The sequence below is a fragment of the Merops nubicus genome, unplaced genomic scaffold (genome assembly GCF_000691845.1).
Source record: "Merops nubicus isolate BGI_N331 unplaced genomic scaffold, ASM69184v1 scaffold11785, whole genome shotgun sequence".
In the NCBI taxonomy this organism is placed as follows: domain Eukaryota; kingdom Metazoa; phylum Chordata; class Aves; order Coraciiformes; family Meropidae; genus Merops; species Merops nubicus.
Window position 1 is genome coordinate 1 of NW_008611636.1, and position 25682 is coordinate 25682.

A 25682-nucleotide genomic window follows, 5' to 3' on the forward strand; every position below is an offset into this window, starting at 1 on the left:
GGCCGGCCCGTGGGAGGGGGCAGCGCCCGGGGCCGGAGGGACCGCCCTCCGCGAGCTGACCGCTCCTGCACCCTCTGCCTAGGAAATGTCAGCCGCTGCTGCTCAAACACTGACCCCGACCGCGAGTTCTGCGCAAAAGAACAGAAAATCGATGTCTGGGAAACAGTTCATCTCAAATAATGACAAGACACCACGGTTAGCAGCGGTTTTATTGTCTTGCCGTTACACACAGCCCGTAAGAAATTAAATACACTGCAGGATAGCACCGCTACTGGACAAGTAACCTTGCACCACAGCTGTCCTGCAGCCCTTCGTGCCTACTGCTGTTTTCTGTCTTGCCCGCCTCTTAGGCACAAACCACAGGAGGAGCAGGATTTAGCATCTGGATAGCGTTCCTATGTTCTTGCTGCTCATTTTGTATGGTTTCAATGACCATCACTGGAGTTTTCCTGAATTTTTTCTTCCTCAGGCATTCTTACTGAGGAAAAGATAACATTGTTATCGTCCAGATCGTCCTCCTCGGGCTCTGCATCCAGAATAACTGCCACTTCTGCAAATTTTACTCCTTTCAGTTCTCTTTCAGGGGTGCGCGTTGTGGGACCAGGTGCTAAGGAAAAGGCTGACTCCTGATTTGTGTCTGCCGGAAAGCAATCCTGCGGGAAAAGGTAACACAGATGAGGTGGAAAGATACAGACAGAAGAGCACGGACTGATTCTAAGCAGTAGAAGTTGTATAACTTTTAATTATTAATTAGCTCTGAAAAGCTAATTACCTGTTTTGTCCTGAATTCTGCAGCGAGCTGGACATCTGCATTCCTAAGTTCAGCAGCTTTCTCAGATGCTGCATTTTCTTTGTGTTCACTGTTGCAATCTACTGGCTCGAGGTAACGGCATTTTTCATCAGCCTGAAGCAAGTCGTTGTCAGCATCACCTCCTTTGGTGTCTCCCATGTTGCTAAATGCTATTACTTCAGTTCTGGAAGAAGTTAAGAAAATTCATAACCCCTTGAGTCTGCAAGTAGTTAAGTGACAAAAATCTTAGTGTAAGACTCAGAGCTGCAAGTGCACTGATCTCAAAATTACTGGGATTTTACCCGGGGCCAAGTAGCTTCTTGTACCTTGAAGGGTGTTTTTTTCTTGCACAAGGCTTAACAATTTGCTAAAGAGTAAGCAGGAATTTGCCCGTGTAATTTTCAAGAAAGATTAAAAAGTATTAGCATCCTTCAAGTATTGAGTTTTAACTTGTAATTTTTAAGGGTTCTTAAAAATTGATCTATACACTAGTGGAAAATGCAAGGAAAACCCTGTGATAACAGAATGAACTAGAGCCACATTTTCTGATCTGATATTCTGTATAAATTTGTGATACCAGCATTCTACTTACACATTATTCATGTGCTCTAGTTTCCCTAAGCTTTTCAGACTTCCATTTTTTGTAGCTGCACATGGATTATCAATTCCCTCCACAATTTCAGCTCGCTTCTTAACCAAACTCTGTTGCTTGTTCTTTCTGAAAATGATAGATAAATTAAAACAAGTTAAGTTCTGAAGATTGTCTTTACAGGTTTTTTTAAAAACAGAAGTATTTGTGGCAGAAGTTTATGATATAACGTTTATTGTCAGTACTGTTCTGGGGATTTGGAGCATTTCCTATTCTCTGGAAAGGTCACAGGGTAAGTACCCGCTGCTCTCTTGGAAATGGGTTCTCTACTATGTGGTCCTGCTGCCACTGAAGCCAGCAGCAAAACCTCCCTTGATTTCAGCATTCATGGGGTTGGAGGAGAGTTACGTGGGTATGTTACAGCTACTCATACCCCCTCCACAGTTAAAATGTCTACAATCCCTGTTTCTCTTTTTAAAAGTGTTTGTTTGTGCTGTTGCTGTGAGACAAACAAGAAGAAACCATCAGCTGCACACAGTGTGTCTAATGTTTACAGGCGTTCTGATTTACAGCAAATCTCAGGCAGTACTCCACGCCAACACCAGTAATTTATCAGAGCAGTATTTTTCAAGCTAACGTCTAAAGTAAACTCATTAGTTTTAAGTGTAAATTACATTGTTAAAGTAAAGCTACGTGTACCTTTTCCTCTTTGCAGTCAGAGCCACGCATGCCAGGCAGGCAGTGAGGGTGCAGGCCAGCAGCACGCCCAGCACGATGGTTGCAACGCGTTCGGGAGGCGCCGAGCCTGCAGGAGCCTCTTCTACAGCAGCAGTCACAGAGGCTGAAAATACTTTCTCCAGTTCTAGCTCAATGTTACCCCTCTGATCCCTAAGTTTTCTGAGGACAGAAGAGGAAAAAGCCAATCATTTATCAGACCTTCGTTTTGGCTTGAAGAGCAGTGAAGAAAATAACAAGATCCCACTCCTTGGTCCACCAAGACCCTTTTCAAAGATTCTGACTTGTCCTATCTTATTTGGGAAAAAAACCCTCTGTTTTCCAGCAACCAGCCCTGGTACTTATGAAGTAAAGTGCTGCAAAATTCAGAAAACTGAACTCGAGAGGCAAGTATCCTCTAAATCCACACCCAGGCAGCCACATATAGTCTTACAGATACCAGGTGCTTTCCTCAGGGGAAAAGGTTCCTGCATGCAGAGTGCTTCCTATGGCCACAGGCTCCCTTAGCAATACTAGCCAATATTACTCATTTAAGAGAGCTGTTGAATCTAGAAATCCTGTGGTTAAGTAGCAGCTGTCCTTCACTGAATACTTTTATGAATACACATCCATACCACTGTCATACCATGAAACAAGTGTAAAGCACACCTAAAATGCTGGTTTTTACACACTCTGCACTTCTGAAGTTACTATCTACTTAAATGATACTCCTTCTGCTTCATTTTTCTTTAAAACTGACTTTTAAATCTATTTTGCATAATTAAACAGCCTTATTTTTTACAAACTCATTATTTCAATAAATAGCTTTCTGAATTCTAAAAATTCTGTTTAATCCTCAAGATAAGTCTTAAATAAACTCAGCCTGTCCAGTCCAAGACATTGATAATGTCATGAAGGGAAACAAAACCTATCTGCATAGCTCTGACACCCACACGACAGCCTGTGCCATACAAACCTTTTCATATCTTCTGCAGGTACTTCCTGGTTTGCCTCATCAAAAGCAATAATTTTTACATAAGTTACATCTGTGCTGCTTCTTGCTTCTCTTTCAAAGTCATTGGAATAAATATCAATGATGTATACATTCCATGCAAGCTTTTCATCTAGGACCCTGCCATCATATTAAAAAAAAACATTTCAAATTAACTAGGCAATGACAAGTTCTTTTGCTCTGGAAATTAAATGACAGAAAAGTAGTATTAATACAACACTTGCCAGATATTTAGTATTTTAATCTAGGCATGTAAAACTGCAGGATAATCCTCAGCAAAGGAATTAAGATATTGGCCCAGTATCACTGAGTGATTGAGTGGCAGAGGAAAAACAAGAAATCCAGTTGTTGCCTCTGAGTGGCAAGCAAAGACAGTTTCCATTAGTACCTGCTATGTAACTTTTGTACATCACCTGAAAATTCTTGGATAGGTGCCATTAGCATATCTGAATAATTAATTAGAGAAAGGAAGGATTCACAAATGCTCCTATCTGGATTTCATAACCAATATTGCATAGTACATCCAGCACCTTCATTAACATGCTCAAAAGGTCCAAATATGGTTTTAATTGCAATGTGGGTGTCCACACATCACTAGCTAATCCCTGGGCACCACAGGGCCAAGACCTCCTCGAGAAGCTCTGCTGCTGTGTCACAAGGGCATTTTTCAGATGTAGCAAAGATGGGTTTGGTTTGTGGCTTCCATCCTGTCTGTCTCCATGTTTGTATCATAAAAAACTTTATCCTAGGCTGTTAAAAATCACAGAAACATGGAGGTGGGAAGGAACCTCTCAAAATCATCTAGGCTAATGACCTCCTTCACATTAATCAGCCCAGGCCAAAGCCTCACCAGGTAAAAACTGGTGGGTTCCTGTGAACTGCCTCAAATTATCCTGACCTCCACCAAGTTGAGGGCCAAGCTTTTCAAAAATACCTTTTTACTTCAGCAACATTTCTTTCAACAACATTGATCTTCTGATTCAGTGCCACCATCACAACGTTGTTACTGGAACTGGAGTCAACGGTTACCTAATAAAGAAATCACATGCAAGGTTTTCTACAGCATTTGTACCTCTCGTAAACTGCCTTTCAAAAACAGCTCCCAAAGCCCCTCTGATATAAAGTAATTGTCTTCTAAAAGTCAGTCTCCATGTCACAATATTTTTACATGTCAATGGAAATGGCAACCTCATAATTCTAGCCTGAAAGTAGGCAGTAAATCCAACATGGTGTATCCACCCGTGTCACCACATCATGGTAAGTAATTGTTTTTTCCTCACCAAACCTACCCCTTCTTGTACACAGACTTTTGACACAGAAGCAGATCAAGACTATAAATAGCAATCATCTTCCTTACGTTGACTGTTGTCTGGGCAGTGAGTCTTCTTGTGCCTTGGTCTGCTGCTTGGACTTCCAGGTAAAATGTTCCAGCCTTTCCTGCCAGGGAAACTGTAAAAATCTGCCCTGTCTTTTCATTGATGTCAAATTCATTCTTTTGATTATTCACTAAGCTGTACAGCAGCAGCCCGTTGTCTCCTGAATCTGGATCCACAGCCTATGTTTAAAAAAAAGTGACTTGTGAGACTCAACTGGTGGCTTTCAGGCTGCACATTGCTCTTCAATCATTACACTCTGCAGTTTCAATCTGTAAGATCAGTATTCTAGGATAGCACTGTCGTATTTTTCTCCTGGCACTAAAAGTGGGGCAGAAACTATCCAAATTGGACCAAAGGTATAAAAGGTGAAATATATTCACCATAAAGCCTGGAGGATTATAGAGCTGCAAGCATAAAAGGAATAGGCTAGAACTGAGGGCTAACTTCAGACTGAGAAAAAGAAGTGCTCCATTTTGTAATTAATTTCTTTTTTAGGCCTGATAGATAACAAAGTGGTTAATGGTTGAACTGTGAGAGAAATCCACATTTTTCAAATGATTTGTGACCTCCTGAAGAGGGCAGACAGACACTACCTGCACTGTAAGGACTGAAGAGGTCAGCCAGACACTACCTGCACTGTAAGGACTGAAGAGGGCAGACAGACACTACCTGCACTGTAAGGACTGAAGAGGGCAGACAGACACCACCTGCACTGTAAGGACTGAAGAGGGCAGACAGACACTACCTGCACTGTAAGGACTGAAGAGGGCAGACAGACACTACCTGCACTGTAAGGACGGGGTACTTGTAGGGCACGGAGCTGGGCACCCGCGCGGCGTAGCCGTCCCCGGGGAACTGCGGCTCTTCGTTGACGTCCTGCACCCACAGCCTCAGCACTGCCACGTTGGGGGCCAGCAGGCCTGTAAACAAACGCCAGGGCACTGCAACAGCTTTCAAAGCTCTCAGGCTGTGGCTGTGCAGCAGTGTCTCTGCTGCATGTGAGGAGGAAGAGGGAGAAGAAAGGGAAGGCAGCAGGGATATGCCCAGAGGAGCTCGCTCTCACTCCTCCTGGGGCTTCAGTGAGGAAGCTCCTCTGTCAGCCCTCTGCTGCTGGCCGTGCTGTACCAGGACAGGCACATTCCTCCAGCTCCTGCTGAGGAGTTCCGTGCCCAGCTATCATATTATTTTCTGAGGCCACAGTAGGGCCTTGAACCCTTGGAGGAAGGCTGCTGGCTTCTCTCTGCACAACCTTGGCCTTCAGCTTTTCATCTTTCACATCAGACTTTTCACTTGAAAAGAATCACAATTCCTATACTGGGTTGCAAATACAGAAATTCACTGCATACAGTGTTCATTACCCTATTTAAGTTGGAATGTCCTTCAAAAAGTTACCTGAACGCTGGACTTGTGTGGCAGATGAGAGATTTTCATTTGCTTCAATAAAAATCACATACTGAGAAACTTCCTCATAGTCCAAATTAGTTGCTGTTTTCAGCTGACCACTCTTTGGATCCAATCTAAAATGACCTGAAAGGAAAAAGATGCACCTTCACTGTTACAGCCACCATTTCACTGGTGTCCTTCCTACCTCTTGTGTCTTAGCTGCTCTTAGGATGTTTCTACAGGTTCTCTGCTCTCAAGAATATGAAGAACACGTCCACTGGCTGAGCAGAAAAGTTATCACAGCTGGGGTCCTCTCCTGGACCAAACAGGCCTTAAACATGTAAAGGAGCAACACACTTGGAAAAGACAATTGCAGCTTCTTGTTGCACAAGTCCTTTTTCACCTATTTCCAGATTTTCTCTCAGTTTCAGAAGATTTCCTTTTCTGTGCACCAAATGGAGTGGCAGCACAGCTGCAAAGAGGAGGGCAGATGCCCTGACATAGGTGCAAGTGCAAGGATACCACAGGCTAAAAGTGACTGTCAGGGAGGAAACTTCTTGCTAGTAACTATTTCAGTTCCCTCAGCCTACAAATTATTCTCACTTAAGACTACAGGAACCCATTTTCTAGCAAGCTACCACCACCTCTATAACCAAAGAAAATTAACAAAGTCCATGCTGAAGAGCTCTGAAAGAAATTCGAGTGCTTTTTTCAAATGAGACAAAGTTTTATCCTTGCTCTCCATCTCCTCATTTACACACAGCAACACCTGCCACCAAAAGACAAGTTCTTCTGTTACCTTGGCTAGTTTAACTCTTAAGGGAGACAGTACTCACCTTTTTCATTGCCAGATACGACTGTATAATCTATCAATTTTCCTAAAGTTTCAACCACAGTAAAAGTGTAAACGACATAATCCACTCCTGTGTTTTCTGCCACGGAAATGCTAATATGGAAAATAAAAGAGAAATCATGATGTTACATTTCCCAGCAGTTTCTGCACTGGCAGGCTTTGAAACTGAACTCTTTAAGAGAGAGTTCTCTGTGGAAATCCTGCCCCCTCCCCTCTAGTTGTTTGCCAGAGCTCGCTGACTTTCAGAGTGCAGCTCAAGCTGTACTTCTCCAGCAAGACATTTGTTTCTCCTTGAGTAAAGGCTAAGGAAGAATGTTTTATGACTGTGCAGGAGGAAAGGGACAAAGAGTCTGGCTTATACAAGACATAAAAGGCGATGTCTTGCATCACATTCACAGAACCAGCAGTTTTGCAAATTTTCTGGACATTTTGTTTAAAAAAATCCCTCATGGCCTTTCTTCTGCACAGAAGAACACGACAATTAGCTTCAAGTTTCAACTTACTGTGTTTTCCACTACCTGGAGGATATGTACGAGTTACATAGCAGTTAAGATGGAAGCCTCACCTGATTTCACTCTCAGCAAAGCGAGGCACAAAGGGGCGGTTGTCAGAGACATTCAGAATAATCCTGGCAGTGCCATTTAAAGAGGGGGAGCCTCTGTCCTTTGCCATCACTGTTAAATGGATCTCTCCAGATCTAGACAGGTTTCCAGCTGTAATTATTTTCCCCTCATTCACATCATCTATCAGGAAGAACGGGCTGAGGCTTGGGTCAGGGAGGATGTAGTACTCAATAAGGCCATTTTGCCCCTGCCATGGAAGGAACACAACTTTGGGTCATTATTGCTTGCAGGACTAGGTTATTTCAGTGCCCCACGTCCCAGGGTATGGACTCGCTGGAATCTCAGTATTTCCATGCTTAAGTGGACAGAATGCCAGAAACATTTTCAATCACTAGAGAGAACCAGGCTCAGAGCTGCTTTGGGCTTAAGCTGTAACACAAGAGCAGCACCACTGGAAAGGCCCAATCAGCAGAGCCCCTCACACCCCCAAATTAGTTTTGATGTTCTAAGATAAAAAAAGAAAACCATTCCCACAGCAATACTAAAGAAAACTACGTACACTGGGTGTGCATTTTGGAGGGCAGGATAAACACTGAAAAAAAAGATTTTACAATGTCTGTATGTCTCTAGTCAATTTATTTTGATAATAGTGAATGTATTTAGAGAGAGAAAACTTAGGGTTACCCATAGTAGGATGGGTGCTGATAAAAAACACAAAGCAGAAGAAAATTCACAAGCAGTTAGCCAGTTACAGAGTAAAAACTGGGGGGGGTGGCACAGGGGAGAATAAGAGGGAAGGGGAGATCTCTATGGAAAATAAATTAAGGACACATGTAGAGAGGAACAGTCAAAGTAGTGAAAGTCACCTAAAGGTGTGATGTCAACGAGAATAAGCCCAAGCCTCCTCTGACACCCTAGGAAGCACAGCCTCCCACTGCTCTGAGGGTAAGCCCTGATCCTGCCTGCCACAGGAGAGCTGGGCACACTTTATGCACTTCACTTCCCTGAGACAATCCACCTTGACAAACCCTTAGGGTTGGCTCTGCATCTCTGAAAAGCATTGTCTTCTGTTTTTCCATGGCTTTGCAGCAGGAGGATCAAACCCTACCATGAACATCTGTGGTCACTAAGGAACCTGTGGATTTATAATTATTTCAGGAACAGGGAAGAACAGAGACAAAGTCTAGTAATTTCAGTGCTGGACTCTGCCCCAGAGTCCTGAAAGGGTAGCAGAGGGAGGATGAGGTCTTCTGCATGGCACAGGACCAGACAGTATCTGAAGGATGAGTTTCATTAGGGTCTCAATGCAGATCTCAAAGTCCATTCAGCAACTTTCACAAGCAATTTCATTTTTTATATAAAGTCATTGAGGAAGAGGATAAAAAAGGGGCCATTAGATTATTTGCAGCAATATACCACAGCTGCATCTATTGTAACAAAAATTATGTGTGAATAAATAGGAAGGCACCTGCTGCACCTATTTGATTATCACTTCTGGATGTTTCATCTTCTAAATGATATAATTGGTGGTGATGTTGTCATGGTGATCTGGTTGGCTACTGGATATCTCTGCCAGCACCTGGATATTACTTGATGGATGCAGTAGAGATATATTAAACAAAATTACTTTACAAAACGTGGACAAAGAGAATTAGCTGGGGCACCACACTTCAGAGGTGCTTGGTAAGCAGACACTTCCATGTTCAGCCAGCTAGATGATACTGAAGCTTTTACAGATTCCTCTACTTTAGAAGCTCAACTAACTTCACAGACATTAAATTGTTTCAGTCCACATATACTTCTGAAAGACTGGCACCACTCCATATGGTAAGAGGAAAAAAAATAGGGCAAATATAGCTGAAGAAACACTCTCAAAGACATAGTGTACATCAGGTCAAGGCAGAACCATCAAAATTCCTAATTTCCAATTCCATTGCTGTTAGGTCAATCAGAATTCACTTTCTGCTACATTTGGTATTTCATGCCTAGAGAAGAGGAAAATACATTTGGGCTGCAGCTTGAAGCAGTGTCAAAATCAAACAAGGAGCAGTTACCTGATCTTGGTCGGTAGCACTCACAGTTATGACATGAGCACCTACAGGATTAATCATGTTTATAGAAGCAGAATAGGGGTTCTGAGCAAATACTGGAGCATTATCATTCACATCAATCACCAGAACAGTGACATGAATAGTTGCCTAGAAAACAAAATGGTTTCGTGCATTTTAGAATATTTAGAACAGCTTATTCAATGATGGCTTTTGTTACTTGCATAAAGTATAAATTAGACTTTAAAAATGGCACAGTAAAATATTGTGATGGGTTTCATTGCATGAACTCCACATCAGAGATCACTAGAGGATTTTGAAACAGGAGGCAGGAATTCAATGCTGCAGTAGGATTCTACTTCTTGAAAGGTTTCTGAATGAGTACAGGATGTGTTTAGGAGCCCAGCATGTCCCACTGCTGCTCCTAGATGCAGTTAAGGGAGCCAACCACACGTGTTCAAGTTCTGTTAAATCCACTTGTAAGACCTTTTCATATAAAAGGAATACAGCAGAACTAGAACAATTTGCTGAAAATTACCTTTTGTCTCATGAAAAAATGATCAGAGCACTTACAGTACTAATAGCAGCAGGTAATAATTTAACTTCCCCAGCACAAGCTGGTCTGCAAACAATTCAGGATCAATTTTGAAGTATTTCAGCTAATTATGGAGTATAATGCTACTCCACATGGACAAAGGTTGCAGAACCCTGACCCTAAACATGATTAGATGCCTAATTTATTCCACACATTAAATATCTCTGGTAGATCTCCCTCCCACTAATTTAATATCCACTCTGAATAGAGGAGTCACTGTTCATTATAGTAACAGTCTTTTACCTGATGGAAAGGGGCAGATTTATTGTTGACTGCATTCACTGTAAGGTTGTATTTATTCATGGTTTCATAGTCTGGAGGATTCTTTATAATAATGTTGCCATGTATTTCATCTATTTCAAATATGTTGCCTCCACCATCTGAGATACATTTAAACAAGAGTTATGAACACATCTTAGAAGCACATAATTAACTACACTCTTCAAATTATGTTTACTTGTGTCTTGAGCTCACTAGAACAATTTTTTAAATGCCATACTGTTAAGATAGAAGAAAAAACAAATATTTTCAGTGGATCAGTGTTTAAAATATGAGTCAACAGAATGTGTTAAGTTTTGCAGATATATCTATCACACTCAAAAAAATAGTATCACAGGTAAACGTGACAGGAAGCACAAATCAGAGCTCTCAGTCACTGCAGTTCACAAGCTGGCACATTAATGTAAAATTAAATTAAAGGCACTTTATACTAATAGCCTGGGCAGAGATGTGAGGTAGCAGAGTAAGTGACCTGCTGTCTGTTGTGGCTCTTCTGCTGCAGAGGTAAAAGTTGTCCAGCACAAGGGTGAGGACAACAGCTCTCCAGCAGCCCTTGATAGTGAATCATGTCCCTGACACACTTAGGATGCCATTTAGATCTGCTCCCAGTAGCTGTGAAATGCTCACGGTGTGCAGGCTGAGGAGAGGCTTAATTCAGCAGCATTTAATACCTGGCACAGGCACGAGGTTCTACAAGGCAGTGGTGAATTAGGCCCTTGACCCTTACTCCTCATTCAGGAAAGCTATGGGCATTTCTTTTTCTCATCAAAATTACTCCTGCTGATGGCAGCTACAGCAGTCGAGTAGCTAAAGCTTTTTTTTTAAAGCTGATTTTTAACAGAATTAAGAGTATGGTTAAAAACACAACAATTTGTAGCTTCTGCAAAAGACGTTTCTACTCAGTTTGAAAGCTGTATGAGTATAAATTAGAAAAATGCCAAGCCAGGTGAAAGTGAACTTCCTGGCTTATGTGGAAAAGGATTAGGAGATAGCACACAGTGCTGCTCATGCTCGTAACGTTACACACAGCAAAGTGACAGTTGTTGCAGTGAGAGAATTCCTTGTTACCTGGAAGGCTATAAAGAACAAAGGCATTGTCTCCTGTGTCTCTGTCTGTTGCTGTGATTTTCCCAACCATGAATCCCACAGGTGCATTTTCATTTACACTGAATTCAGTCACTGGATCGAAGACGGGTGGCCAGTCATTAACATCAACGATCTTTATGACAACTGTGCAGTAACCTCTTTTCTTCTCAGGGATTCCATCATCTTCAGCATATATCACAACCTGTAAGTTACACAGCTATTGGTAATGAGAAGTCATACAAATAGGCAGCTGCATAAGGATTAAAAAAAATCTTAGTGAGTTTTAAACTTTGGAGTATTCTTCGAAACATAAATTCAAATTCTGAATTCACCTCAAAATCATGATTGAAAACTAAAGGAGTATTTGGTGAATAAAAAAAGTCTTTCTATACATAAACAATAAATTCACCAACATTTTTGCTTGAAGCAAAATAAGATAATAGAAAATATCCAGCAGTGGTGGCAAGAATAAAGATGATTAACTGCTAATTGTATCTGGAAGATCCCAGCTCAGTACAGATTCAAGCAAACAGCACTGACTACATGAGCTGTCATTGTCAAGTTTGTTATTCGTGTGCCAAAGTGGTTCAGAGTTTGTAGGACAGTTGAACAGTGAGCCTTGCTTGAATGTCAATACAGTTTAAAGGTAGTGTCTTCTTTTAATAATGCTTCACATCTTGAGATGCTGCTATTCACAGAATCATAGAACCATTCTGTTTGGAACAGATCTTCAAGATCACCAAGTCCAACAGTTAACCCAGCACTGCCAGGTCACAACTAAACCATATCCCTCAGCACCACGTTTTCATGGCTTTGAAAGCCCTCAGGGGATGGGGACTCCACCATTTCCCTGGGCAGCTTCTTCCAGTGCTTTACAACCCTTTTGGTGAAGAAATTTTTCCTAATTTTTCTAAAACAATGCATAAGATGTTCAAGCAATATCAAACTAAACAAAATCAATTGTCACCAGTTATCCAAGGGAAAGACAAATGAAGAAAGAACAATAAAGACCTAAAGAAATCTAAAGCAAACCTGATACTCTGTAGGTTCCTCTTCATAATCAAAGGAGGCAGTGGAATACAGAATTCCAGTTGCTTCATCTATCCTGAATTTTAGGCTGGCTCCATTAAGAATGCCATACGTGAGCAAACCATTTCTACCCGTATCATTATCCTGAGCTTTCAGCTGGACAATGGGGGTAGCAGGTAAATTCTGTGGAGGAACAGATTGAGGCTGTCAGAGATTGGTTAGCTGCAATTTCTTGAATTATGTGAAAAGGGAGAAAGTTAACAGATACTACTTACACTTACAAGCATATGACTTTCTCTTGAAGCACATGTTTAACAGCCTCTACTACAAAACTCCATGGATGTTCTCAACTTCAAAATAATTTTTCTTTCTGAAAACTATTTGAAGAATAACTATTCTTTTCAAAATAAATAATCTATTTCCTCCCTTCTTGGTTTTTTAAATGTTATTTGCTTCAAGACTGACAGTAAACGCCAGTGTTTCACTTGCACAGCCATTTGACACCTGATCTGAAGTTAATTGATCCAACAGGGCATCCAGCAATTCCTACTGTGTAAATACTTCCCACAGAAATCAATTTTTAAGGTTGGGAAATGTGATTCTAACTCTTCTCCAACTCCACAGAACATTAAAAAATAGGTGTAATAATTAAAGCTGTATTTAGCTCAGTTTTAGAAGGGCTAGAGTTTAAATCAGTTGTGGCTGTTAAAGAGAATGTGTGTGAATCATAGGCAAGATACACTCTGTATAAACTAGAAACATGATCAATGTGCTTCTTTTTTAAAAGTAGTTTGCAGATTTAAGTGTGTAAAGCATTGTTTGGAAATTGCAGAGTGAAATGTTGAGCTAGATGCTTTTGCACAATTCAGTGTTTTGGCTCCTTTTGTTGGCTGTCGTAACCTAACACAGGCTGAAATCTGGTTTTCTTTCTGCCAGTGATTATTTTGTGTCTGCAAGGATTACAGCAGATTGTACATGAGCAAGAGGAGAGATGTTGCTAAATTAGAGACTCCTGCCTGCTACTTCTGTGAAACTGCCTCACAGAAGGCTGAGTAAGAGACTATGAGGTGTCCAGCACATTCACTAGATTTTTGAAAGTGTGAATATTCTCTGTGTATAAATACACACAATGGAGTGACTGGTTTTCCTTCATGGAGCTCCTTTTTAGGAAAAGATTCACTTTTCCTCCAATATGTCCACACTTCTAAACCATTCTCTTTGTCTATTGGGATTTTCAGCTTGAAATAAACCTTAGAACATCATATGGCAGAACAGAATGGCAAGCCTGTCCAGTTCCAGAACATGTACTTGTATCCTCACCCACAGATTTTACCATTTTTTTGAGGATTTATTTTTGTGATTCAGTTTGGATGGCATTTTCTTACCTCTTCCAGTTTTTCTTCTAGTAGAGAGGATGGGAAAACCGGAGGGAAATTATTTTCATCAATAACTTCCACATTGACAGAAACTTCATTAAATATGTTATCATTAGACGAATCTGTTGCTCGCACGTTGAAAATGACTGGAAAATCTTCTGGTTTCAAATTCTTTTGTGTTCTTATGATACCAGTTGATGAACTGATATTGAAATATCCTTTTAAAGAAAATAGAAATTATTTTTATGTTTTATCAGGTAGAACTAAAGATACAAACCCTTCAATGCAAACTATATTCACATGAATATTGTATGTTACATTTTTCTTCAAAGAACAAAATAAAATGCAACATGGATTTACTAGAATGTCAGATATATCCAAGGCTGTAACTAACAAAAACAAATAATTCAGAAGGTCAGACAGGAACTAAAAGGGAGGAGCTCACTCCACCATTCTCCAGTGAGGTGGCCTTCCTCTGAAACAGGCAGTTTGTTCCTCTTTCAGTTAAAAATAATCTTATTTCTTAAGAAGTCCTTTTCTTAGTGAAGAAGAAGAATTCTTCAAATAACCTCAAGGAGACACATACAAAATACTTGAAAAAAAAAAACAAACAAAAAAAACCAACACAACAACAAAATGGGTATTTTTGATTACACAATAAAATCAGCTCTATGTTTAGTAGGAAAAGACACATGACAAACCACTGATCCACTCAAGTCTGTGCAAATTTACTCAACACGTTCGTGTTTAAGAAAATGTTGCTGAGTTAGTTTTCGTGCCATTTATGCTGAAATAGGTGTTCTTTCTCCAGTCACCTTAACTTCATGTCTGATCAGGTGTCATCTGATGTTCCTGTAGCAGGTGTAGGAAAGCACAGAGCTGGTGCAGCCAGCTCCATGTCATGTGGTTCCAACTAATCTGACAGAAATTCAGTCATGTGCCCACACCTGATCCACATCAAATGTGTACATCTGGCTGACACACATCCAGTATTATTGGCTGCAGAACTGAGATAAATGCAAAAGGAGAAAAGAAACAACCCAAAAACTAAGTGCTCTGCAGCACTGGTTGTTTAACACACCCTCTTCCTTGTTGTGTCCCATGTGGAGCTTACCCTTTTCATCTCCAGAGACAATACTGTATATCACAGGGGCCTTATAAAACACACTGATCTCTACAACAAATGTATCTGGCAGTGTCTTCTCACTCAGAGGGGCAGGCTGATAGATGGCTTCAGAGAACACTGGGAACAAAGAGTTGATGGGAGCTATTGTTACTGACACCTGCAGAGAAAAGGACATGACCACAGGGGTTATGTTTTAAGGTTTAGCAGACAATTTTGTTGAGGTATGCAACAGCAAATGTCCAGAACTTTGTCACTAAGAGAAAATCTCTGATTGTTGCATGCTGAGTCTGACACATTAGTGCCCTGAAGGCAGCAAAGGTTAGTGAGAAATGCCAGCAACCTCATCAGTTTAGGTTCACCTGCATGCTTCACTAAATACACAGAGAGATTCCAGTTCATCACATACAACACATCTCAAATTGTCTTGCTAAAGAGCTCTCAGAGAGAAATCCTGATCTGTATTTGCAACAAACTCTTCCACTGGAGAATGCCTGACCAGAGAAGGAGTTTGTAAGTACAGTATTTTAAAACTACTATAACTGACTTACCATATGAAAAAAGGTAGACAAATAATGCCTACTGCTTCATAAAAATAAAGATAATTTATTTCTAAATGATGTCCACTGCTCTGAAGAATGATCCCTTGAAAGTCTACACTTTAAGGTTCCGTTGAATAGAATTTTCTGTGTGTCTTTATCCATATACATTTATAGTCCTTTTTCTTTTGAATCCTGCTAAGCTGTGATATTTAGTGGCAAAAGATTACCAGCCAGTTATAAGCACTGTGTAAAAAAAATATTTCTTTTATCATATTTACTTTTCTCTGTCTTAATTTGGAATTTATTTTTTCTTGTATTCTAGAAAGATAAACAGGAGCATCCAATTTGCTGCCTCCTGTTTATTCCATCACATACTTCCATTACATCCCATCCAATTGTCCCACTCTGACCTTGCACTGAAGTCTCCACACTCGTCATCTTCCACCCTTACAGTCTAAAGTTTCTATCTTTGTTTTCTGAAATGAAATGATCAACACAGTGGCTGGTGGTGTGCCAGCAATTGCTATAGCCACATAACTTAGTCACTGTCACCATCTTGTATCCCGCTCTTGAAATGCAAGGACTGTCATTCTGATGCCTGTTTTGCCTTCACTAATACCCATTTCTTCTAGTGTAGTTACACTCAGTTTAGAATAAACCAATGTGGGGAATAAACTGTGTAAGCAGACACTAAAGTAAAAGCTTCAGTACCTTTACAGAAGCTGAAAGAGGCGGCAGACCCGAGTCCGTAGCGGTGACCACCAGGGAGTAATACAGGGGAACATCCTGTTTGGATAAGTCTCTTGTCAACGTGAGTACTCCTGTGGTACTGGAAAGACTAAAAAGGCTTTCTGAGTTTCCATCTGAAGGCAGAAAAAAAAGTGTTGGAGATGTTCAACAGAGCCAGGAGAGACGAGTGACTGAATTATTTGCCCATGATTTAAGAGGCACAGGTTGAAATCCAAATCCATCAATGTGATTGGGAGAAAGACATCTGGTCTCTCTTTATTCTGTGCTACAGAACCATTTGGGCTGGAAGAGCCTTTGTGAGGGCTCTTTGTCCAACCTCTTGGTTCAAAGCAGGGTCATTAATGAATTCAGAGCGGGTTGCTCAAGGCTTTGATCCATTAGGTGCTGAAAACCTGGAAGGACAGCACTGGAACAAGTGGCCAGAGAGGCTTAGTCCTCCTTACAGAGGACTTTTTCCACCCCTATATCTAGCCAGAATCTGCCATTTCAATTTATGACCATTATCTCCCATTCTTGTGCCATGCAGCTTAGTTTAGCAGTAATAAACTGCAAGTACCTTAGTAATAAACAGCCATAAGGGGTTTTTTTCTGATATACCTGAAATATTGTAGAAAATGCCTTCATCATAACCCTTGCTTTCATCTCTGGCATTGATATCTACCACCAGTGTGCCAGCTGTAGAATTGTCTAGAAGGATCTGGTAATATGAGGGCTTGTCAAATATGGGTCCTTCTTCATTAACATCTTCCACGGTAACTAAGAAAAGAAGATCCATGTCTGAGCATAAACATGAGTCTCACCTAAAGTCACAAGCTATTTCTTCAGCAAATATAAACCAGCAGAGCTCCTGTGAATTGAGTCACAGCTTTCTCCATGTAACCCAGATGGCAAACTTGTTTTCTGCACTTCAAAATGCTTGCCCTTGTGGAGTAAATTATTTACTGTTCAAGCAATAGCTCCCCACAAGGGCTGCACTTCTGCAGCTTCTTCTAGCATGCTGTCACTACTATCTGCCATGAATAATATCAACTTATTGTGTGGCTGGGCTCCCTTCTGTGTCTGTATTCCTCTGGTATCTCTAGCCTTTGGATTAGGCTGCAGGGATTGTGAGACAGGATTGCTTGAGTTTTATATTTGAACGTGGCCTGGCACAATAGGGTCATGGTGCACAAGTAAGTGAAGCTGTCTGTACAGTAACATAAGTAACACAGAAAAAGAAGCAATAAATACAGCAGTACTTCCAGTCATACTGATCAAAAGTAGGGCTGGACAAATATAGGATACCAACCAGAGTGTCTCATATATTGTGCTATGAAAAAAGGCCTTTTTTTAATAGAAAAAAAACCAACAATTACATACTGTTATCTTAACAAAACTAAAAAACATTGTCAACATTTTTTGTTCCCACTCTAGCACTAGACTGTCTGTTATCAAACAGAAAAAGAACTGAATAATGGTTTTGGAAACTTTTTCCATCAAAAAGTCAATAGTTACTTAAAAAATGCCATTGTAGTAATGTCAGTTTGTGTGAAAAGTCTTCATGTTTGACAAGCCAAACACTTCTTGAGGAAAATTTCATCTAGCTATAGTGAAAAGGTTACATCATTATTTGATAATTGACTTTAGCAGGCTGTATTACCACTGAAGGCTTTGTGCCTCATAATTACACATGCTGAAATGCTCTTTAAGGAAATGAAGGTAAATTTTCTGTGGTAAACTAGAAGTACCTGTAATGTTTGCTGTGTCCTGGAGGTATGGCTCTCCAGGATTGAAAGCTTTCAGAATAAATGTATACTGGGGATGACTTTCGTAGTCCAGAGGTTGAAGAGTTGTAATATTTCCAGAAAGTTCACCAACATGAAAGGAAGAGGCCTCTCCAATTATAATGTAATGAATAATGGCATTGTAACCTATATCTTCATCTGTGGCTGCTGCACTCAAAATCTAAATGAGAAAAACAAAACCAAAAAATCCCAAACCTGCCAAGTTTAGAGCAGAATGAAGAGTGGCAGAACATACACACAAGACTGGCATTTAACTAGTTAGTTAAATAGCCATTAATTACATTGCTAGAAGGCTGACACAGCCTACAGGAGGGGTGGCAACAGATGCTAGAGGTTCTTAGGTGGCACCTCTTCCCTCAACTCCTGTAAACTGTTAGTTCAGATCTGCAAGGCAGATACAGAGCCAGAAATTGATACACTGGGAAAAGATAGAAAACCTTAAGAACAGTGGGGTGCTGGATATATGCACAACATCTACAGCATCTTTAAATCCTGTTGCCCAAAGGTCCTCTGAAAAGTAGACCCATGCAGTGTGGGATCACTGCTGGGGACAGGAGGGAAAGGGGGAGCAGCACAAAGAGCTTTAGGGAGGGCCAGTGGGGTAGGGACTCCTCTGTCATATCAAACAAACACACTGTGTGATTTTACAGCCTCCACCAAGTAAAAAACCTTTGCCAATGCAGAGTCATCACAGATTGCTACCACTTCAAGTTTCCATACAGAAACTGCAGAAGAGTCTATTTATTTTTCAGGCCACATACCACATGTGGAGGTTCATTCTCTCGTACAGTCACAGAGTATGATTTCTGGGGGAACACTGGTGGGTTGTCATTCACATCTTCTACAGTGATGCTCAGAACTAAGCTTGCAGACTGTGAGGGTTTGCCAGAATCAGTGGCCTGTGAAGAAATATCTTGTTATTCAATGCAGCACTACGCTGATACCAACTGATTTTACCTGTTCAGTTTTGTCCCCAAAATTGTGAAGCTTTGTCTCAGAAGACTTTCTGCAGGACCAGCTACCACCCAATGCCATTTCTCTAAGCCCTGTGCTCAATTCAGTGTTGCATATCTTCCTTCAGCCAGTATCTTCACCATCTCACATGCTCTGCCCCATTCCATGAAAAATTCATCAAAAGCTCAAGGCAGAAACCAGATAAATGTGTCATGTGATCAGATGGGGCATTAATCAACATAAAACCATGCTACACAAATGCCTATCTGATGTGACATTTAAAAGGATAAGGAAATCCCTTGTATTTTGAGAGTTTGAAGCATCTACAAAGTGATCTGTGAAGAGTAGCTAGCACTTGGCAAATTCATAGTTTTACATGGCATGAACATCTACCACAGAAAAGCTCTATCTATAGGTACATGAGTACAATTTTCAATTAGTCTTTAAAAGTATCCACTTTACTTCTGTCAACTTGCATCAAATTTGTCAACTTACTATTATTTTCAATTCATAACTGTCCATCTTCTCTCTGTCAAAGGATTTTTTTGTCATCAGCCTGCCAGTGGAACTGTTAATATGGAACATTCCAGCAAAATCATCTTGCAGAGAGTAGTTTATATGTGCATTAACTCCTATATCCTGATCAGTAGCACTAAAAATGCCCAGGTCTAGACCAGCTGCATTCTCAGGAGCTGATAGTTCAGTTTGAATCAATGGTGAGAAAACTGGAGGATTGTCGTTGATGTCATCAACTTTCACAGTCACCTGTATTTAAAAAAATTAATAATAAAAAAAAGAAACAGAAGGGACAAAAAAAAGAGACATATGAGCTGTATAAACAGTATCCAAAAGGAGAATTTTGATTCATTTTAGCCTCTAGGAAAAAACAACAAACACCACAAATACTCACAGACACACAAAGCAAAGGGATATAAAAATTCAGCATTTTTCAGCATTTGACCATTTTCACAACTTCAGCACCTCAATTTTTTATTAAAAAAAAAAAAACAAAAAAACACAAGATTTTTTGCAAAGTTTTTATATGCTACAAGTGAGATAGCACATACTCTAACTGGAAGAGATGAGCAACACTAATACTTTAGGTTTTTTGGGTCACCTTCCCTCATGCATTTGACAGAACTAAGCACAAAAAGTGATACAATTTGTGAAGTCAACAATACTTCTAGATAGTAATATTGTCTTGGAGAAAAAAAAAGGGAAATCAAATAAAAGGCTTTCAAAATCCTCATGCTTGCATAAGAGATGACATTTAGGTGGATATTAGGGATGTGGTTTACTGGTAGACTTGGCAGTGCTCGGTTAACAGTTGGACTTGATCTTAAAGGTCTTTTCCAACCTAAATAATTCTGTGATATTGCTTGATTTTAAATATTTTTTTAAAATATTTTATATTCCTTTTTAAAAATACTGTAAAATCAGTATACTGTACCAAAGCAAGGGCTGTATTGGGTGGCACCACAGAATCAACAGCTTCTACAACGATGCTGTACAGGTCGTTGTCTTCTCGATCTAGGCTGGTGAGAGCCACAATGTCTCCTTGGTCACTAATGGAGAACTTGTCGTGGTGAGGTTTCAGGGAGTATGCTACTTGTACAGCTATGCTTCCAGTCAGAGCCTTCACAGAGCCCACAGCAGCCCCCGGGGGCTCATCCTCTTTGATGCTGAACTCGTAGCTGGAGCTACCAAAAATCAGCCCGAAGCTCGTGTCATTTACCAGCAAGTAGAGAGTCACAGAGGCTAAGGAGAGAAAACAAATCAAAATAAGGAAGTTATTGCTAACATGCTCTGTGCTCTATTTCCCTAAGTTTTGGAGGAACCAATAGAAAATAACAGAAATCAGCCTGTAGGAAAGAGAAATGAGAAGAAAAAAAGAAATTAATAGTCATAAGGATTAATATGTAACAAATAGAACATGATGCCTTTTATACCTAACTAACATCCCAGAATAAGCCCAGAAACTTGTTTGAGGGTTATTTGCCAGTTTCTAATTTCTTTAAATGTTTCTAAGTCTAAGAAAATAAAAGAAAACTGAAACACTCATTATCAACATTATTTTAATGTATCTCTTTAGAGTGGGTATCATGAAGTCCTGGGTTCTGTACCATAAGCACCACTGCAAGAAAACCAAAGAATACACTTCTAACCAGGATTAGTACAGCAAGCTTTCTGTTAGTGTCATCAGCTGGGAGGAAGGCAAAGGGTAAAAGCAAATATTCATCATTGCTGAAACCTATTGGAGATTGTAGCCCTAATTCACTTCAAACTGACAGTGATGGGTTTGATTTCAAATTTCAGTGTTTGCAAAGGTTACATTTTGGGGGTGGGAAGTGAAAAAACATCATTTACCGTTTGATGTAAGCTGAGGAACCCCATGGTCAGTAGCAATAACTACCAGTGTAACAACTGTGTCAGCTGTGATGTAGTCCAGGTTACTGCTGAGGGTGATTTCTCCAGTGTGGTTATTTATACAGAAATCATCAGAATGGTTCAGGAAGCTAATTAAAGAGAAATCAGTATAACATGCATGTTAATGACCTTAGACGTATCACCTACTTCCTGTTACTTCTGTAACAAGCACTCAACAGGCAGTATTTGCTTATTTATAAAGAAAAACTAAGGAATGGATTTTAATTGCTGTCATTAGCTTAAACATATAAGCCTTTTTATTTCAAAGTATGTTTTCCATCACAAAAAAAAGGCAGCATTCATGCCTTCAGTTCCCATTGCACCCCAAGCCTTTGATCTTCCCACAAATAGAAGGCAGGTTCTGCAAACTCTCTCAGGTAACTGGATTGCACACAAGAAAAACTCATGTGTTCAAGGCAGAATGACATCTCATTGTTAAAAACATTCTTTTTCAAGACACTAGTTCTAAACACTAACAGTTTACTAATGCATTCATCTGCCCTTGATCTATACTTCTCATGTCAAGATATCCTGGTATTTTCTGTGATACAGGCCTCATACAAAAATCTTTCTCAGTTAATTTTTTTATGCATAGTGCATTACAAAACTTAGTATTTCTTGATCTTTTCCTCTCAGAAAACAGAAGATGTATGAAAAGAGAGAATCATGGATTCATTTATTTCCTCAGAAACTCCAACATGTTACTTAAAATTTCAGAAATTCAATTCAAGCAAACCTTAGCTGTCACTTTAAACTTGCCAAGTTTATCATGTGGTTGCATTCTCCTTCTTATGATGTAATCATGATTAGCTCAGCTCTAAACCACAGAGTAACAACTGTCCTTTTCCCAGGTTTGAAAATCATTACTGATTACAGTGCTTGTAAAATATCTATGAACAGGTCTTATCTTCTTATGACCAATAAAAATACTTTGTGAGAAATAAAAATTCTGATTATGACACTTTAACACAAGCTACTTATTAACCTCACAGAAATGTACCTGTATGAAATAACAGAGTTGTTCCCAGAGTCAAGGTCAGTAGCAGACACGAATAGCACAGACACTCCCTCTTCTGCTGTTGCTACACGTACTCTGGCTGAGTATTGTGCTTGTGTAAACCAAGGAGGGTTATCATTCACATCTAATACTTGAAGGCTGACATATGTGAAATTCTGGTGTGTGACAGGAGAAAACCATGATTCAGCAAATGCACAAACAGTTGAATTTATTAACAAAAGGAAGCTTCAAATAAAGAAGAATGTGCCCTTCTCCATTACCTGCCTTTGAGGTACTCCATTATCAGAAGCCACCAGCAGCAGCTCATACTTGTCTTTTGCTTCTCGGTCTACATAGCCATTAACCAAGATGGTTCCATCCTAGAGAAGATAATATGGCTCAGTGCACAGGTCATTTTGATAACTCTTGTACATCAAGTTCTCTAAAGAGAGGAGGGATTGAAATCTGTTCTCCTTTGGACAAATATAGTTCAGATTCCAAGCAACATCTGACCAGTATGTCTTAGTTTTTGGACATTGACTTAAATTTCCAAACGACAGAGCTCATACTGGTTTTGATACTATCTACTCTCTTCACCAGATGTATCTTACTATGTCAACTAACTGCATGAAAAGCAGTGTCTAAATAGTATTTTTGGCATATCCAAACCCTTACCTGTTGGATGTTACAGGGATTATCCCCATCCACAGCTGATAAGTAGTAAGTAATCCGTGCGTTCTCTCCCTCATCCAAATCAGAGGCAGCCACACGTCCAACCCTAGCAGGAGCCTGCAACACGTAGTCTCCTTCCAGAACTGCAAAACTGTATGGCTGCTTCTGAAACTCAGGGTTATTATCATTCACATCCAGAACAGTGATGTGGAACAAGGCACTTGAAGTAAACCCATCCGTTTTGGCATCAACTGCCCAGATCTGCCAAAAAGAGAAAACAAAAATGGAATTTTAGTTCACGCTGCTGCCATTTTAACTATCTAACAAAGAGACAAAAAAGGGGTTGAAGGGATGAAGTAGAAATGAGCCAAAGCTGCAGAGTCTGTCCCCAGATTTACTTGTAAAGTGAATGTAGATGTAGTCTCTCTGTCCAGTTCTGTGTCATTCCGTAGTGAAAGTACTCCAGGCATATCCACAGTAAACAAAGTACTGTTATGGACAAAGTGTCCCTGGGAAAAGCCAGCCTAAAAAGAAAACATAAATATCCATCATTTTAATCTTAAATGAAGTTTAAAAAAAATTCTTATTAATACCTTACAGTTCTCACAAGACTTCTCATTACAGAAATACAAGTGCTTTGCAAGGTTTAATAAATAAAATCTTGCACCCTGAATGACAGGAACAATGGACTTTGGCAAAGAGAAATCAGGGTACATGAAAGCCCCTGTGGGCTTCCCTATTTGTGTGCTTCATGTTCCCTCCATAAAGTTCTCCCATGATGCAAGCAGCAGCAACACACAGTTTAGTGGAGTCTGAACCAGGAGAAGCATTTATGCTGCTTTAAAACTAACATGAGCAAGAATATTACAGCAAATAGTAAATCTCTTCCTCCAAACCAGCTCAACAGTGACATGGCTACATGTCAAATTTCTTTATAAAAAAAAGGAGAGAAAGAAACAACTTTTTATAAAATGAAAGTGAAATTGGGTAATTTCCTGTTAAAGAAGAAGAAACTGTATCATCTTTACAAATTGCCCTTCTCCTGAAGGTTTGCACAACTTGGGGAATGTTGACTGCACTACAGAAACACACCAACAGATATTCTCAGATAGAGTTCTGCAAGTTGCCAAGCAATGTGAATCCAAAATTGGTTATTTTGACATAGTAAGCAATAACACAGAACTTAAAGAAGTAAAAATCTGTTCTCTATCTGGTGTGATCTGCATGCATTCATCCCATATGCATGTGCATGGAAGCAAACAACTCTTCTGTGCTGGATTCTGTATGTCTAAGAGGAGAAGCTCACTCTAGCTTCTCTGATGTAGCCAATAAAGTATTTTGTACAAGGTCTTAACTTCCTTGGTTAAGGAAGTTTTATTGCTGGCTCCATGGAAAACAAGTTTCTGTGACCCAAAATGTACTTACTGCCAACCAAAATCTCCCTTTGCCCCTCTATTGCTCTGCTTTTCTGCAGTCTGATAGAGAATGCCATGTCATTTTGATTTATCAGGATGGGGTTAATTTGTTACCTACCTCATCCTTGTCAGTAACACTGAATGTGTAGATAGGACTACCCTTTTGTAGGTTTTCAAACACAAACACATCATAAGCTGCTTGGTTGAATTCTGGTGGGTGATCGTTGACGTCTAGTACGTGCACCACGACCCGTGTTTGACTGCTGAGACTTGGCTGCCCTCCATCTGATGCCTCCACTCTTACTTCAAGTTGCTTTATGGTTTCATAATCCAGCTGCTGGCTCAGGCTGAGCTGGCCTGTGGTCAAATTGACACGGAACACCGGCGAGGAGGTCGGAGGTTGCTGGCTAACAATTCTGTACTTGACGAGGGCATTCTCCCCTGCATCCAGATCAGTAGCAGATACTGTCAGCAGTGCCTTTCCAATCACTTCATTTTCAGGGACACTCACTTCATATACACTTGATGAGAAGACTGGAGGGTTGTCATTCACATCATCAACGATGACTGTCAGATTGAGAGCTGTCCACAGCGCAGGTTGACCTTGGTCACTGGCAATCACCAATAAGTTATAGAAGCCTTGTTCTTCTCTGTCCACTTCCTTTTCCAGCAAAATTGATCCCGAGGTATTAATATCCATTTTTCCTTCTCCACCTTTCAGAGTGTAAACCACTAACCCATTAAAGCCCTCATCCACATCTGTAGCTGACACACTGGTGAGAGCAACTCCAGTTGGCACGTTCTCCAGAACATTGATGGTAGTGCTGGTCTCAGCAAACACAGGACTGTTATCGTTGACATCTGTAACCCTGACAAACACTGTTGCATAGTCAGTAGCATTTCCATCTGACAAGGAAATATTTAGGGTGTAGTTATTCTGGGATTCATAGTCCAGTTTGGTTTTTGTTGAGATGGTTCCGTTGACATCGATGTCAAATGTAGCAGACTCTGACAGTACTTGAAATGTAATTGTGATATAGGGGTTTAAAGTTTCATACTCTACCTGTGTAAGATACAGCATATTATCCATACAGGAATTAAAACCAATAAATCTCTGTTTAAAAAGGAATAATGGTTTTAATGATGTCCAACTAATTTTACTAATTCTATCCATTAACAGAAGTAAAAATCAAGCCACAATATACATACAAATACAGCTGGAGAGGACTGCCTCTTATTGGAACATCACTAATGCAGAAATGTGAATACATACTATATATAATAAAAACAACAGGCTGCACTTTAAGCTTTGGTTCTGCCTTACA

At 40.1% G+C, this 25682-nt stretch overlaps 1 protein-coding gene across 1 annotated transcript in view; it reads right to left on the reverse strand.

Moving 5' to 3' along the window:
• Positions 1–479: 479 nt before the first annotated feature.
• LOC103773894 (protocadherin Fat 4-like) overlaps positions 480–25682 on the reverse strand; it is a gene marked incomplete at its 3' end in the record, with an annotated part of 38953 nt that continues 13750 nt past the window's right edge. Inside the window, exons 16-44 of the mRNA XM_008941275.1 lie at positions 24476–25420; positions 23341–23466; positions 22946–23203; positions 22552–22650; positions 22274–22446; positions 21214–21362; positions 20297–20604; positions 19342–19611; positions 18654–18791; positions 17836–18052; positions 16706–16864; positions 16070–16221; positions 14808–14976; positions 13703–13911; positions 12321–12500; positions 11271–11490; positions 10167–10303; positions 9335–9478; positions 7283–7527; positions 6701–6810; positions 5874–6008; positions 5265–5401; positions 4463–4660; positions 4040–4134; positions 3070–3225; positions 2079–2276; positions 1383–1508; positions 773–974; positions 480–653 (exon numbers count right to left, since the gene is read on the reverse strand). Of these exons, the coding sequence (XP_008939523.1) occupies positions 480–653; positions 773–974; positions 1383–1508; positions 2079–2276; positions 3070–3225; positions 4040–4134; positions 4463–4660; positions 5265–5401; positions 5874–6008; positions 6701–6810; positions 7283–7527; positions 9335–9478; positions 10167–10303; positions 11271–11490; positions 12321–12500; positions 13703–13911; positions 14808–14976; positions 16070–16221; positions 16706–16864; positions 17836–18052; positions 18654–18791; positions 19342–19611; positions 20297–20604; positions 21214–21362; positions 22274–22446; positions 22552–22650; positions 22946–23203; positions 23341–23466; positions 24476–25420 (5829 nt within the window). The remainder of the gene's footprint in view (positions 654–772; positions 975–1382; positions 1509–2078; positions 2277–3069; positions 3226–4039; positions 4135–4462; positions 4661–5264; positions 5402–5873; positions 6009–6700; positions 6811–7282; positions 7528–9334; positions 9479–10166; positions 10304–11270; positions 11491–12320; positions 12501–13702; positions 13912–14807; positions 14977–16069; positions 16222–16705; positions 16865–17835; positions 18053–18653; positions 18792–19341; positions 19612–20296; positions 20605–21213; positions 21363–22273; positions 22447–22551; positions 22651–22945; positions 23204–23340; positions 23467–24475; positions 25421–25682) is intronic.